The sequence below is a fragment of the Chiloscyllium plagiosum genome, unplaced genomic scaffold, assembly GCF_037043375.1.
Source record: "Chiloscyllium plagiosum isolate Xiang-an unplaced genomic scaffold, Cpla_swu_hap1 HiC_scaffold_28, whole genome shotgun sequence".
In the NCBI taxonomy this organism is placed as follows: Eukaryota; Metazoa; Chordata; class Chondrichthyes; order Orectolobiformes; family Hemiscylliidae; genus Chiloscyllium; species Chiloscyllium plagiosum.
This window is the reverse complement of record NW_028270166.1, coordinates 13,613,387-13,630,706: the sequence shown is the minus strand read 5'-3', so window position 1 is coordinate 13,630,706 and position 17,320 is coordinate 13,613,387. Positions and strand designations below refer to the sequence as shown.

At 41.7% G+C, this 17,320-nt stretch overlaps 1 protein-coding gene across 2 annotated transcripts in view; it reads right to left on the bottom strand.

Moving 5' to 3' along the window:
- apc2 (APC regulator of WNT signaling pathway 2) overlaps positions 1-17,320 on the bottom strand; it is a 209,140-nt gene that overhangs the window by 17,852 nt on the left and 173,968 nt on the right. For both annotated transcript variants that reach the window (XM_043721336.2, XM_043721338.2), the window contains 6 exons: positions 16,757-16,837; positions 14,612-14,990; positions 13,075-13,170; positions 9,934-10,073; positions 6,548-6,625; positions 3,100-3,216 (listed from right to left, as the gene is read on the bottom strand). In XM_043721336.2, the coding sequence (XP_043577271.2) occupies positions 3,100-3,216; positions 6,548-6,625; positions 9,934-10,073; positions 13,075-13,170; positions 14,612-14,990; positions 16,757-16,837 (891 nt within the window). The remainder of the gene's footprint in view (positions 1-3,099; positions 3,217-6,547; positions 6,626-9,933; positions 10,074-13,074; positions 13,171-14,611; positions 14,991-16,756; positions 16,838-17,320) is intronic.

The window sequence follows — 17,320 nt, the reverse complement described above, 5'->3', positions numbered from 1 at the left end:
AGTGCCTCAGCGTTTCCTCATACGATCTTCCTACCATACCAGGCAACATCCTGGTAAACCTCCTCTGCACCCATTCCAGTGCCTCCACATCCTTCCTGTAGTATGGCGACCAAAACTGCACACAATACTCCAGATGCGGCCGCACCAGAGTCTTATACAACTGCAACCTGACCTCAGGACTCCGGAACTCAATTCCTCTACCAATAAAAGCCAGTACGCCATATGCCTTCTTCACCGCACTATTTACCTGGGTGGCAACTTTCAGAGATCTGTGTACATGGACACCAAAGTCCCTCTGCTCATCCACACTAATAAGTATCCGACCATTAGCCCAGTACCCCATCTTTTTGTTACTCTTACCAAAGTTAATCACCTCACACTTACCTACATTGAACTCCATTTGCCACCTTTCTGCCCAGCTCTGCAACTTATCTATATCCCGCTGTAACCTGACACATCCTTCCTCACTGTCAACAACTCCACTGACTTTCGTATCATCCGCAAACTTGCTCACCCAACCTTCTAGCCCCTCCTCCAGGTCATTTATAAAAATGACAAACAGCAATGGTCCCAAAACAGATCCTTGCGGAACACCGCTAGTAACTGCACTCCAAGATGAACCTTTACCATCAACTACTACCCTCTGTCTTCTTCCAGCCAGCCAATTCCTAATCCAAACCTCCAACTCACCCTCAATGCCATACCTCCATATTTTTTGCAGTAGACTACCATGGGGAACCTTATCAAATGCCTTACTAAAATCCATATACACTACATCTACCGCTGTACCCTCGTCTACCTCCTTAGTCACCTTCTCAAAGAATTCAATAAGGTTTGAGAGGCACGACCTGCCCTTCACAAAACCAAAGTTTCTCCAGCACTTTCTGTTTTTATTTCAAACTTCCATAACTTGGCTGCTCAAATTATAAAGTGAAAGGACAATCAACTATACTTTGCTGCCCCCAGATTGTCAAACACTTTCAACATTAAATAATATAATTAGAGCATTACAACAAATTATATTTATATAGCATCTTCAACATAATAAACCATCCCATGAGGATTCCTAGGACCAACATCGAGCAAGTGTGACACTGAGCCTCAGGGGTTGCTATTAGGGCAGTTGGCCAAAACCTTAGTCAAAGAAATAGGTTTTTAAGCAGCATCTTTCAGATGGAAAGCAAAGCAGGGAGATAGGTTTCGGGAAACAATTCTAGGGGTAAGGTCCACGCCAGCTGAGACATCACCAACAATGGCAGAGTGATCATAGTCAGGATCCTCAAGAGGGTAAAACTGGATGAATGTAAAGATCTTGGAGGATTACAAATTTAAACATCACACAACACCAGGTCATAGTCCAACAGGTTTAATTGGAAGCACTAGCTTTCAGAGCGCTGCTGCTTCATCAGGTGGTTGTGGACAAGAAGCAGTGCTTCCAAATAAATCTGTTGGACTCTAACCTGGTGTTGTGTGATTTTTAACTTTGTACACCCCAGTCCAACACCGGCGTCTCCAAATCTTGGAGGATTGTGAAACTAAATGAGATTACACAGACAGGGGAGGTGAGACCCGAGTGGGATTTGAAAACATGGATGAATATTTTAAAATCAGTGCCTGGCTGGGAACTAAAGGCACCCAAGGAGCAATTTTTTTAACGCAGACGGTGGTGTGTGTATGGAATGAGCTGCTAGGGAATGTGGTGGAGGCGGGTACTATTACAACATTTAAAAAGCATCTGGAAGGGTACATGTATAGGAAGGTTTTAGAGGGATATGGGCCAAATGCTGACAAATGGGACTAAATTAATTTAGGATATCTGGTCGGCATGGATGAGTTGGACCAAAGAGTCTGTTTCTGTGTTGAACGTCTCTATAATGTGAGCCAGTGGGTGCAAGGACAATGGGTAAGTGGAACTAGGTGCAATTCATGGCATGAGCAGTAACTTTCCAGATTTTGAGAAGATTTGTAGCTCAGATTGAGGTTCTGGATGCAGGTTTGCTCGCTGAGCTGGAAGGTTTTTCAGACGTTTTGTCACCATACCTAGGTAACATTTACAGTGAGCCTCTGGCTGAAGCACTGCTGATGATTCCTGCTTTCTATTTATATGTTTGGGTTTCTTTGGGTTGGTGATGTCATTTCCTGTGGTGATATCATTTCCTGTTCTTTTTCTCAGGGGGTGCTTTACGGGGTCCAAGTCAATGTGTTTGTTGATACAGTTCCAGTTGGAATGCCATGCTTCTAGGAATTCTCATGTGGTCTCTGTTTGGCTTGTCTGAGGATGGATGTGTTGTCCCAGTCGAAGTGGTGTCCTTCCTCATCTGTATGTAAGGATACTAGTGAGAAAGGGTCAGTCATTTTGTGGCTAGTTGATATTCATGTATCTGGTGGCTAGTTTTCTGCCTGCTTGTCCAACGTAGTGTTTGTTACATTCCTTGCAAGGTATTTTGTAAATGACATTAGTTTAGCTTGTTGTCTGTGTAGGGTCTTTCAAGTTCATTAGCTGCTGTTTTAGTGTGTTGGTGGGTTTGTGGGCTACCATGATGCCAAGGAGTCTGAGTAGTCTGGCAGTCATTTTCAAAATGTTCTAAGTTAGCACAAGTTAATGGACAAAATGCATGGTTTTAAAGCTGAATGGTTAGGTCCACTTATTGCTCAAGAAAGGTATTACATAGAACTCTACAGCACCGTTACAGTCCATTCAGTCCCTGTTACTGTTTGTGCTGCACAAAAGCCTCCCCTTTTCACTTCACCCGATCAAATATATCAAGACACTTTTAACAGAGATGAGAGGATGCTGTATCCAATATTAAAATCAGATTGGATTGTGTCTTTCATTTATGGGGACAATGTTATTGATGGATTGTCAACCAGTCCCATTCATTATGCTCCTCTCATATTGACTACATTTTTTGAAATTATTCTTCTTTTAAATTTTGGATAAGCACATGGATGATGAGGGATAGTGTAGGGGGATAAGCTTAAATGAGTTCACAGATTGGTGCAATATTGAGGGCCGAAGGGCTTGTTCTGCGCTGTATTGTTTTATGTTCTAAATCTTGGGTTAACTATGAATTATAAGTCAGTTAGTCAAGAACGGACCTTTTTAGCCTTCAGAGCACATTGCATCAATGCGCTTACACTTCTGACTTCCCGTAGAATCCTCTTGCTGTTGACATCAGCTCTCCATGAAAGATTCCTCAGAATGCTAGCCACAACCTAGAACAATAGAAGAATATTAACAACTGAACCAAGAGAGCAAACCAGTCCTTAACTCCACCTGGAAGTTGCTGGTTAGAAAAAGTGGCACACAATGGTAAATTGACATTCATGTTTACTTCAGTCGCAACCTGATTTCCAGCTCAAGGATGAATACCAGTCTCATTCTCCTAGTCTTTTCCCACCAAGGCAACCAATGCACTACACCAAGGCTCCTTGGGAAGCACATTCCAAACTCACAATCTCTACCAATTAGAAGGACATGAAGTGTAGATGGATGGGAGTACCACCTGCACGTTCACCTCCAAGCCACACACCATCGTGACCTCACTGTAGCTGGGTCAAAATCCTGGCACTCCCTTCCTCATAGCAATAGTGAGTGTCCCTACACCAAAAGGACTGCAGAGCTTCAAGAAGGAAGCTCACCACCACCTTCTGCAGGGGCAACTAGGGTTGCCAGTGATGCCCACATCTGATGAATGAACGAAGAAAGACAATTATTTCCAGTTTGACAACTACATTATTAGACATATGCACATTATTACTTTATTTCCACATCTTTACATGCGCAGACATTTATTAATGTGATGCGTTTCAAAAACTGAATTTGAATGTAAATAACGGTGACACAATGAATATCTCCCATGCATACAAGATTAACTTTTGCCATTACTGAAATGATTCAGTGGTTGGAATCCACCGAGTGAGCATTTGAGTCTTGATGGCAACAGGAAAGAAATGAGCGACCACTGAATTTTGTGTCACCAACCAGTGTTGACGGTTCCCTGACTCTGATCTGCCCCTGGGCCATTTTCCCAGACACTGGAGGAGGTTAGAGAGCATAGACAGGCAGCTAACGCATTGGTGGTTGTATGTCAGAGGCTGACTGGAATATTCCAGGTCCCTACAGATATTGTGGAAGAGTTAAAGTTGTTGAGCCTTCTACTATTTTTGTTTTCAGGCAGCAACGCATCTGTTCTAGGCATGTATTTTATTTCTCTGTTTCTTTTCTTGCCCCATCACCATTCTTTGGGCCCTGTAAGATCAACTTTTCAGTTATTCAACCTTTCCTGTCTTACACCCTATCAGGAACATTTGTCCCCTTGTCTCACCCATCTCTTGCTCAGAACCACTTACATTTTTAACTTTTCCAGTCTGATTAAAGGCTTTTGTCTGAAGTGCCAATTCTTTCTTTCTCCACGCATGCCACACAACTTGCTAAACATTTCCTGCATTTTCTGATTTTATTTCAGGTTACCAGAAACCCACTATTCTGCTTTGCAAATTGAAGTAAAGGATTTCTTTTACTTTAAAGTTGGCACCTCTGATTGGGGAAACCAAAGATTACTATTTATTTCTCAAATTGAAAATTGTTTAATATATTAACAAGGTAATTAGGTAATTAGGTAGACAGGGTAGTTAAGAAAGCATTCGGAATGCTTGCCTCCATTGCTCAGACTATTAAATATAGAAGTTGGGCGCCATGTTAAGGACATTGGTGAGGTCTCTTTTGGAATACTGTTAATAGTTTTGGTTGCCCTGCTACAGGAAGGATATTATTAAATTGGAGAGCATTCAGAAAAGATTTCCCAGGATGTTGTCAGGACTGGAGGGCTTATATGAATAGGAAGGGTTTGGAGGGATATGGGCCGGGTGCTGGCAGGTGGGACTAAATTGGGTTGGGATATCTGGTCGGCATGGACAGGTTGGACCGAAGGGTCTGTTTCCATGCTGTAAATCTCTATGACTCTATGACAGACTGGATTGACTGGGACCTTTTCTCACTGGAGAGTAGGAGATCGAGTGGTGACCTTGTTGAGGTGTATAAAAATCATGAGGTCATAGATAACGTGAATAGCAAAGGTCTTTTCTCTCGGATGGGTGTATTCAAAACTAAGGGGCATTTTCTAAGGCAAGAGAAGAAAAATTTAAAAGGGACCTGAGGGGCAACCTTTTCACAAAGAGAGTTGTTCGTATGTGGAATGAACTGCCAGAGGAAGTGGTAGATGCAAGTACAGTTACAACTTTTAAAAGACGTTTGAACAGGAATATGAATAGGAAAGTTTTAGAGGGATATGGGCCAAACATAAGCAAGTGGGACTAGTTTAGTTTGGGAAACTTGGTCAGCATGGACAATTTGGACTGAAGAGTCTGTTTATGTGCTGTATGACTCTATGACTCTACTGCATTGAGTTATTTTGGAATGATGATATTCCATCAAACTTTTACAAAGCAATTTGAGCTTGCCTTCAACATGATATTTTACCTAATGCAGCAATGCTCATGTTATCTCTCATTACAGAAGAAACTGGATGTGGATATTGTGATATTGAAGAATCCAACAGACGTCAATACAACTGTCATACATTAACATTACATTCTTAAGGCACACAAGTGTCTTGACTAACCTTAAACTGTTAGATTACACAGAGAGCATGCTTCTAGTAGAATACTATGCTTCAAATGATCCAAGGTAAGATGTAATATGAGAAATTTATGCACACAGATCATATGCTATGTTACAGTGACATGTTTCATAAAGGTATACTGACACACTGACCATGAGACAAAATACGACATCCCACATTTTCCAAGAATTAAGATTTATGCAATGCAGATGAATATGTCTTACATAAACACAGAGATGTCAATTTGATTATTATACAAACAGGTAAACAGAGTGTAGAACATTAACATTTCAAACTTAAATGTAGTACTTTGAAGGTTTGACAACTTGCACCAATCTGCCGAATTTGCATCTGCAGAACTGTGTGTTATACTCTGTTTCATTGTTTGACAACTTGTTTGGCTTGCTGCTGATTGTTGTACACAATCATAATCATCAAAATGTTCTTCAATTAGTTTTCTAAGTATCTACCAGCAAGATTACTGGAGTCTCTTATAGATGATCACTGCTGCTGCCATAGTGTGAGTTTGACTCAAAAAGACTGTTTTACCCAATGCAGCAACACTTTTGGCACGCTCCAGAATATATGAATTTGGACATTGATATCATGGTATTGAAGAATCCAACCATTATTTACAGTTAATACAGCTAAGCATTATATAAAATCATTACATTCTCCAGCCATATAAGTCTCTGGCTAAACATTAAGCCAATAGATTGCACAGAACAATGTACTTCCATTAGAATGCTAGGCTTCATGTGATTCAAGGTAAGATGATGTATGAAATCTTTATACGTTTTGGTCACATGCTATGATACAGTGATGATATCATAAGCATGTCTCATAAAGGTATACTGACACACTGAATGTGAAATGTAGCACAACACAAAATATCTGAACGAAATGCTTTATAATTCACCAACCTGATGGATGTCTTCACTTTCAGACTCTAACTGGGCCACAATACTTTGCATGCAGCCTTTTCTGGAGCACAGGGTAGCCTGTAAGAAGAAAACAAGTGCAGAAAGCTGAACAACTAAGCACATTTCAATTACTGAACAATTTAATTCTCTCCCCTCTAGATATTTCTGATCAACACAAGGTTTCACACCTGTGATCAGTTGGCTTATGGGGTATGGTGGTTCTGAAGAGAAGCTGAAAAAAATGATTCACCACAGAAACATCTTAATTTGGCCTACTTATAATTGGATTGGCTTTGTCATAAGAATTAGGTGGGCTGACTTAGCTGAGCTGAGCCAAGATTCAGGGCATTATGACTGGAGTCCATACCCTGATCTTGGAAGTGAGAGAGGATATGCAGCCAGGATTTCCATTCTGATGATATCAATTGTTGAAAACTTCAACAGCTGTGATATTGCCTAAGGCTTAATAACCTCTCAAAACATACTACATGTATTCACATGAGGAATGACCATTCTGAAGTTCTGGGTGGTGCCAAAATCCAAGGAACAATATCTTAACAAGTATCAGCTTCACAAGATAAGTTGAGAGGAAGGGACAAGGGATTCATGGATAAATAGAGCAGTCACTCCTGTCAGGGACATCCATTGCCCTTGACCAGTTTGTTGCTAGTGACCTATCAGTACCTTTCAGAGAAGGGTGTCCTTCGACTAGAAGATTGGGTTTCTTAATGGATGAGTCACAGATTAAGTTATCAATTATTTACAGTGCACAGACATCAATTAATAAACTTAAAAGATTGATTAACATATGTTGACAAATTGTAAGTGAATTTCATCTACTTTTCATCAACTAACAACCAAATAAATCTAAAAATAAATTGTATCAATGAAATTGACTTTATGTCTGTTCACAGCAGCTTCTCATTAACACTTCCTTTTATATTAATCATGTCTTAGTGTGAACATTGTAATTAGGTAAAAATTAACTGAGAGACTGAGTATATTGGGAACTCCCACTGGACAACACTAAGTAAATGATAACTTTCCCTCTACACTTTCCCCCATCACATATTAATTTCTGAAATTCAATAGTTATATATAAATTATGTTATTGTATTGATTTTCAGTAACTGTGAACTTTCTAAATTCACAGATGGAATATTACAAATACTTATATATAGCTTAACAGGAGAGGTTAGGCAATATGCACCAAATTTGTATCTTTTACAAAGTGGAAGCAATTTGTCACCAGTGTAACTATCAATCATACATTAATGATTTGTTCTTGTCAGGGGTTAAGGCTGTTAACATGAAGGATGATAGTATTATATTTCAAGAGGATATAGACAGGTTGCTGGAATGGTGAACACATGGCAGGTGAGGTGAGGTTCCTCATTGTTATTGTATCTTAGCCCAACCCCTTTAGCTGCTTCGTCAATGACCTTCCTTCTGTCATCAAATCTGAAGTGGAAATGTTCACTGATGATTGCACAATGTTCAATAGCATTCATGTCTGCTCAGATACTGAACAGTCATGTGTTTTTGAACCAAGACTGAGGTTTGGGTTGATAAGAGACAATTAACGTTTGCAAAACACAAGCACCAGACAACACAGAATCTAATCATTGTCCCTTAACATTCAATAACATTAACATCACTGAATCCCCCACAATGTTACCATTGACCATAAACTGAACTGGACTGGCAATTTAAATACTGTCATTCAAGAGCAGGTAAAAGGCTAGGAATTCTGAAGTGACCAACTCAGTCAAAAGCCTATCCATCATCTATAAGGCACAAGTCAAGAGTGTGATGGAATACTCCCCACTTGCCTGGATAACTGCAGCTCCAACACACTAAAGACGTTTGACACCATCTGGTACAAAGTGGCCCAAATGATTGGCACCACATCCACCATTTCTAACATTCACTCCCTTTGGCACTGATGCACAGAAGCAGCAATGTGTAACATTTACAAGATGCAATGAAGTAACTCACCAAGATTCTTCCACTAGCACCTTCCAAACCCACAAGGTCCACCATCTAGAAGGACAATGGTAGCTTGGAATACCACCACCACAGGTCCCATCCAAGTTACACACCATCCTTGGAATTATGTCACTGTTCCTTCACTGTCACAGGGCCATAATCGTGGAACTCCCTTCCTAACACAAAATTGTGGGTGTCCTTTACCCCAACAACTGCAACAGGTCAAGAAGGTTGATCACTAACATCTTCTGTAGGGAAAGTCCAGAACTAGGGGTCCCAGTCTAAGAATAAGGGGTAAGCCAATAGGCCTGAGATGAGGAAGAATTTCTTCACTCAGAAAGTTGTGAACTTGTGAAATTCCTTCTCACGGAACGCTGTTGGACCAGTCATTAGATATATTCAAGGGGGAGCTGGAAATGGCCCTTGTGGCTAAAGGAATCGAGTATGGAGAGAAAGCAGGAATGGGATACCAAAATTGCATGATCAATCAGGATCATATGGAATGGTAGTGCAGGCTCGAAGGACCGAATGGCCTACTCCTGCACCGATTTTCTATAAATTTTTGAATTCAGGATGGGCAATAAATACTGGACTAGCTAATGATGCCCACATCCCAGGAAAAGAAAAATTGTTTTAAAAATAGGAACAAGGTGATTCCATTTAGTAAGAAGTACAGACAAAGATGATGCAAGCTGATTAGTGCAATGTTAAAATGAATACAAAACACTTCTTGGGGATTTAAGCTGAATCAATAAAGGACCAGCAGGAACATGAAAGAGATCTTTTTTTTAAATATCCAAGCAGCTGGGATTTGGCATGCCTGATAGTATGTTGGCTACACTATCAATTGGGTCCTTGAAAATGAAACTAGACAAAGACTAGAAAGAGAAAAAAGGTGCATGGACAGGGAGAAAGAACATAAATTTGTGGTTTGCTCTTTGCAAGAGTGATACAAATTGGATGACCAACATGGTCTCTTTCTGTGCTGTACACCTCTACCATGCCATCTAAGTTGTTGAAAGTTGTCCCCGACTATGTAGTCACAATACATGCCTCCAATATTGAACTTCTACATAAACATTGTGACACAGAACCAGAAGGATTATGAGGATAATATCTACAGCCATAAACACAGGGTTGGATGAACCCAACATACTAACTTTTCAACATGCAAAAACAAATTGCTGGAGAAACTCAGCAAGTCTGGCAGAATCTGTGGAGAGAGAAACAGAGTTAATATTTTGAGTCCTGGAATCCTTCTTCAGGCTACATGTTAACTGTCCACCCATGATCCTTAGTAAGTGTTCTTTTGCCAAGAACAAAGGCTATCCTATGGATCATTTTGTTTTTCTCTTGACCAGTTTTTTGTGAAACATGAGTGAAGTATGGTTACTCACTTTGTTGACGACGTCTCCGAAGGTGAGGTTAGTTAACGCCATGCCTGCGTAACGGCGCAGGGCTGAATTCAGGGGATCATTGGTCGGGCCATACATGTCACAATCAACCTGAAGCAGCTCAGCAACTGCCTGCAAACCTCCTGCATTGAAAGTGGGAAGAGAATAAATGCTGTGAGCCCCTCCAAACATCTTAAAAATCAAAATAGAAAATGCTTCAAATGCCAAGCAGGTCACGCAACATAGAATCCCTACAACGCGGAAACAAGCCATTCAGCTCATTATGTCAGCACCAACCCTCCGAACAGCATCCCACCCAATCCCAGCCCCTTTACCCTATCCCCGTAACTCTACATTTCCCATGGCTAATCGACCTAGCTTGCACATCCTGAGACACTACCCATCCAATCCACTTAGGCTGCACATCTTTGGGCTGTGTGAGGAAACCAGAGCACCTGGTGGAAACCCATGCAGACAGGGAGGACATACAAATTCCATACAGACCTGAAGCTGGAATCAAACCTGGGTTTCTAGCATTGTTAGGCAGCAGAGCTAACCACTGAGCCACCATAACATACATGGAGAGGGTATGAGAAGTTGAGTGAATTTTTCGGGTCAATCACTTCTCATCAGAACCGAGAAAAGGTGAGAGGGCTGAACATGATGGGTGGGGGTTCAGGGGCACACACTGGCCATTCAGAATACGGTTCCTCAGCCAAAAGTGTGACTGGTGCATTTCCCAAGTTCTTAGTGGGACTTACACACCTGCCTGGGAGAAGGTCCCGTTTTTGGGAAATGCTGGTCAATCGAAGTAGTCAAGAACTCCGACAATCCAGTCAACACCAGCGCTCGGTAGTAGATGCTCCCAGAGATTCCAGGTAGGTCCAGGAAGAAGACCCCATGGATTCCAAATTCCATGAGTTCTGGAACTTCTGGCAGTAGGGGGCATCTTTCAGCACCTCAGCGAACAGAGCAAGTGTGATGGGGTTCTGGGTTTCATGCATGTGCGGGCCAGAGGGAAGAAGGGTGTGATGGTCTCATGGAATGCCCCTTTTGGGCAAAGGGCACACTCCAATAATGGTAATGCCCTCTGCCTTCCTGCTGTTTCAAATACTGTATCTTGAAAAAGGAAAACGGATTGCCAATTCCTACCCGGCTACATTTTGTATGGGCAACATGACATTTGGATCAACTGACCCTTAATCATTTACTTACCACCTTGGCAACTGTCCAGCCTCTATTTGGGGATGAGATTGCGGTAACTGGTTATAAGCCATTCCACCCAAAACAAACCTGGCAGGGGGCACATATTACCAAGTGTAGAGGTGTAACAAGTGATGTCTCGCAGAGTTAGTTATATTCCAGCAGATGAAATTATTCCATGCCCTGCTGGAATTATAACTTTTCAAAGTAGGAATGATTCTATTCTACAGCCTGAGACATCAGTGGCAATGAATACAATCAAATGAATTGGAATTGAAATTTGCATTCAAGTCTCCAAATGTTAACTAAGGATTCAAATTTCTTCATCAATTCTTCTTGACATAACAAATTTGTTTGTAATGGAGTCATAGAGATGTACAGCATGGAAACAGACCCTTCGGTCCAACCTGACCACGTCGACCAGATATCCCAACCCAATCTAATCCCATCTGCCAGCACCCGGCCCATATCCCTCCAAACCCTTCCTATTCATATACCCATCCAAATGCCTCTTAAATGTTGCAATTGTACCAGCCTCCACCTCTTCCTCTGACAGCTCATTTTATCTGTGAACTTCGCCCAACAGTTCCTCCAAGATCAGTTGCGAATTTCACTGTTTGTTAATTTTCCCAGATGAATTAAAATTTGACATTGAAATCTAGAAGACTCCCAATTACACTCCAGAAGCAATTATTTCAAAGGATTCACATCCAAAATCCATTAAAAAGCAGCAGAATAATCCTGATTGATGATTCACTGCTGAAACACTCTTTAATTAGATGTGCAGAACCAGTAAGTTTCTGATTCCAAGATATACTTACACTTACAGGCCTTTATGTTTTACGAACATTGACGGTACTTCTCAAGAATAAAATCAGTAATGTTGGTTTTCCTCTTATGATAAAACATTTTGTCTCCAGGGATGTGTGGTGGAAGCTGATTGAATAAATAAATCTTTATAGAGAGCTATATGGGTACTTGAGGATGAGGAACATAAGAAACTAAGAACAAGAAGTGGAAATGTAAAACTAAGCATGACTGGTCTTTCTCAGAGCCAGCAGTAGTATAACAGTCCAATGGCCTCATTCTGTAAGCCATGACCCGACAAAGTACCAGATTTAGTCGCTGAATTGAAAAGACACTTTTGCTGGCTGGCAAATTTGAGTGATTATTTGTGTTTCAAATCAAACCTATAACTATGTTGATTCTGTTTTTTTGTTATTAAATATATGATTTCTCTCATGATAAAGCTGTTGAAGATTTATATTTATGTCCTAAACTGTCCCTCTGAAGTTGAACAGAAAAGTATATAACATGTGAGCTTCCATTTCAGTTGAGTAAATCCAATGTCAATCATATTGTTATAGCAAAGCCTGTTTAGCTATTTGTTCTCCACTTCCTATGTAATCCTTCTACTGCTCCACTACAACCACCACATGGCTTGTGATCACCATACTAGTCGAATCCAAAATTCTCATCCTGTTCCTTCTACCTCACTGCATTTCTTATGACCTTCTCAAAACCTACATTGCTTACATTGTCTTCTCAATTTCTTTCTGAGTGTCCATCACTCCTCACAACACCTTACATGAAGCACTCTGCCATTTTCTGCTATATTAAGGCATAATGTAACTACAATTTGTAATTGCCACTAATAACATGGTTCTGGTTTGTAGAACTCTGGTCTATTGACAAGACTCTAGCCCAGTATATTGTGCTGTTCTGTGGACTTCTTAATAGGGATACGGATGACTGAGCCTCCAATTTGCATAGCTGTAAATTCAGGTCTTTTACATCTCATCTTCCCTTCTTAAGTGTTTGTTCTTTGAAATACTCCAGAAAATCCAATCTCTAATTCGTTACAACTAGCTAAAACTGAGAATTAATGGGAACGTAAAAAGAAAGCCCAAATAACATTTATGAACAATGGTTACAACTTGCCAAGTTCATTCATGGCACGTCGGTATTCTTCATCGAAGGACAGCTTCATTATCGCACACATTGCTTGGCAAATCTGGGGCTCAATAGGCAGTGGCACTGCAAGGGGAAAGAAGAGCAGAGGCAATTAGGTTCAACATTTAACAATGGCCAGTTACAGCTTCTGTCCCTAACTATCTCTTTTATCTCCTTTTTTTTAAACTTATTCATCCTTCGAGTGGCAATAATTAATTAGGAGAAAGTGAGGACTGCAGATGCTGGAGACCAGAGTCAAAAAGTGTGGAGCTGGAAAAGGACAGCCACTCAGGCAGGATCTGAGCAGCAGGAGAGTCAATGTTTCAAGCATAACCTCTTCATCCTGTTGAAGAGCTTATGCTCGAAACGTCAACTCTCCTGCTCCTCGGATGCTGTCTGACTGGCTGTGCTTTTCAAGCAGCACACTTTTTGACAATAGTTAATCCTTAGCTCAGCCAAGTGATTATTGAGATGGGCTAGATTGTAACAGACTGTGGACCTTCAGCAAGCAGCATAGATAACATTGACAGGAAGCTGGAGGAGGGAAAAAGGCAGACAACTTTATGCTGGTAGGGCTAAAGGAAGTAGGCTTGGAGGAGACTTATGTCAAGCTTAAGCACTGGCATTGATCAGAATTAGGTACACTATCATGACCAAACAGGTTGAGTGTCAACTCCAAATCCTTCCAATATGCCATTGGTGGATGGTCAATGCTGGACAGTCTCCAAGTCACTCAGAACCCCAGGTGTGATAGCTGTAGCACAAAAGCCTTTCTGCATTAAACAACTCCATGCCTGAGTTCTTGCTACAGGCCATACTCCGTAACAAACATAATTTTTGCTTCCAGGAAACAAAAGAAGACAGATAAGATCATCTGCTTCTGTGCTTTGAATTCCATAAAAGCTGGAATCTTCTTATTGGTATAACTTAATACAACTCTGAAAAATTCCTTCCACCCCTAGGTCAGTGTGGTGCAAGCTTACACCTTTACAATGTATAACTTACATCCAGCATAATTCGCCTCACTTCAAGCATGAGGCCAATCAGTAAGTGAGAGTTTGTTTTGATTTATTATTGTCATGTGTATCGAGATACAGTGAAAAGTATTGATTTGTGTGCTATCGAGACAGATCATACCTTACATAAGTACGTAGGGTAATAGAACAGAATGCAGAATAAAGCTATAGAGGAGCTGCAGAGAAAGATCAACTCTAATATATGAGCAGTCTGATCATAAGTCTGAAAACAGTGGGGAAGAAGCTGTTCCTGAATCTGTTTGTGCATGTATACAAGCTTTTATGTGTCCTGGAAGCGGGTGGAAGAGATTATAATTGGGTGGGAGGGGTCTTTGATTATGTTCCTGCTTCTCTGGGAAGTATTGCTGTGGAGGAACTAAAATTCTCCTGAGACCAACCAAAAAGAAACACAAATAAAATTTCCAGCTGAAATCAATGAATAACACACAGGGTCTAAACTAGCCCAGGGGCCAAAAGGTCAATTGTAATATCCATGAAGTGTCACTTACGGTTGTTAGATTCAACTCCATTGTTTTGTCTGTTTGTGTCCAACCATTCCCAGCAAGTTTCGCAGTACAAGCGCACTTGTTCCAGCACATGCAGGACACGCATTTCTCTCTTGGCCTGCCCTTCATCGGGCTGGGAGTATATGATGTTGTGCAGTGCCGCACTGGCACGGGCTCGGGCCTCCTTGCTGTTGCTGGAGTTCCTGCTCGGTCCTGAGTCCCTCTCACTGTCGTGCAGGAGCTGAATGAGCAGCGGCAGGCAACCAGACTTGCGCATGGCAACACAGCTGTCCTGGGAGCTGGACATGGCGAGCAACGTCCTTGACATATCCTCCTTGTCACGGGTTGCTAGCATGGACAGCAGCCAGAACACCATCTCCACCTGCAGATATAGAAATTCAGGAAGGCTTTTCTCTCTCTTTTTTTTTCAAATATTATTCTGTTTTTATCCCATCCCAATTTTACAGTACTTTGCACCAATTCTTAAAATAATTCCATCCATCTGATTTTTCCCACTATATTGAAGGGTGTCCTTCAAACTTGAGGGCGTTAAAATTTGCCCAAAGAGAAAGGGAAAATGTTGGAAACACTCAGCAGGTCAGGCAGCATCTGCAGAGAGAGCATGAGCTAACATTTCAGGTTGATGATCCTCCATCTGCCTTCTCAATGCACACGGGGAGACAAGACGATAGGTGCATTATTGGATCTCTGTATCTAGAGAGCTGAAGGGGTCAGTTAGCTCAGTTGGCTAGATGACTGGCCTGAGGCTCCAGCTGATACCAAGAGCGTGGGTTCGATTCCTACAGTAGCATAAGGTTACTGTTATTGTCCCACCTTCACAAACTTCTCCCTCAGCTGAGGTATGGTGGTGTTCAGGTTAAATTCACTACCGGTCCTCTCTTTAATGAGGAAAGCAGCTCTCTGGAACCATGGCAACTTTATACACTATAATAGCCATAGCCCCAGATGACTATGGGGCTTCACTCCCAATAGAGACAGAGCAAGACAACTGCTGGTGGGGTTAACCTAAGGGTCACCACACCTGAAGCAAGGGGTGAAGTTGAGAAGGAGGATCCTTCATGGTAACGTCTTGTTCTTAGGGGTCAGTTAACTCAATTGGCTGGTGAGTGATGCCAACAAGGTGGGTTCAATTCTCACATCAGTTTTATACAGGGCAGTTCTGAGGAAGGGTCACTCACAGCCCTTTTGAGTATCGGAGTTGGGAAGTCATGTTGAGATTGTACAGGACTTGTGGGCGGCACGGTGGCACAGTGGTTAGCACTGCTGCCTCACAGCGCCAGAGACCCGGGTTCAATTCCCGCCTCAGGCGACTGACTGTGTGGAGTTTGCACGTTCTCCCCGTGTATGCGTGGGTTTCCTCCGGGTGCTCCGGTTTCCTCCCACAGTCACAAAGATGTGCAGGTCAGGTGAATTGGCCATGCTAAATTGCCCGTAGTGTTAGGTAAGGGGTAAATGTAGGGGTATGGGTGGGTTTCGCTTCGGCGGGTCGGTGTGGACTTGTTGGGCCGAAGGGCCTGTTTCCACACTGTAATCTAATCTAATCTAGGACATTAGTGAGGCCATTTCTGGAGTACTGTGTCCAGTTCTGGTCGCCCAGTTATAGAAGGATATTATTAAGCAGAAGAGTGTTCAGAACAGATTTACCAGGATGTTGCCAGGTATGGAAAGTTTGAGTTATAAAGAAAGGCTGGATATGCTGGAACTTTTTTCACTGGAGCGTAGGAGGTTGAGAGGCGACCTTATAAAATAATGAGGAACTTCCTGAGGAAGTGATGGATGCGGGTTCAATTATTATGTTTAAAAGACATTTGGATAAATACATGAATAGGAACGGTTTGGAGTGACATGGGCCAAGAGCAGGCTGGTGGGTCTAGTTTACTTTGGGATTATGTTTGGCATGAACTGCGAGGAGGGAAAGCTCTATTTCTGTACTCTATAACTCTATGACCCAAAATGTTAATTCTGTTTTCTCTCCACAGATGCTGCCAGATCTGCTGAGCTTTTGCAGCAATTGCTGTTTTTGTTATATAGGACTACTTTGAATGTGGATGGTAGTCTATATCTTCATACCTTATGTCAAAATTTTTTAAATCTTATTTCAAACTTTTCTTAAATTATTACACTTACCTTACTGCCCAAGTTGTTCAGTCCTTGAGGTAAATTATTCATTGTGCTCTCTGTGCCTTGATCATTTGATTTTCCACAACACTGCATACAAAGCAAATGGTTGTGTTGTTAGAAGGAAATGTGACAGAGACATTGTTTATTTAGGTTCATAACATGGAGCAGAGTTAATTCTACTCATTTACTTTTTGGTGAATGTCATGACCACTGAAGGGCAGATGACCAAGTCCCACCTTTCTGGAAACATTTGACTTTTTGCTATTTAGGGTGTGATCCCTCACCTTTCCAGAAGGCAGAAAGAAAGGAAAATATTAGGAAAATTGGCCCTGAACAGGGCATTGCCCCCTTCCTGCCCCCTCATCAATTAAGTGCTGGGCGAGAAGACTCAAATTGCAGCAACATGGGGCATTTGGAAACATGATGGGAGATAAAATGGTGGCCTCGGTGCTTCTTTCGAATGTCTCTCTCCCTGCGACCTTCATCCCATGAGAAGACTGGATTGCCTGAAGGACATTAATGACCAGAAATTGTTGCCTCAGATTGACCAGCAGGATCTGGAGACCCATG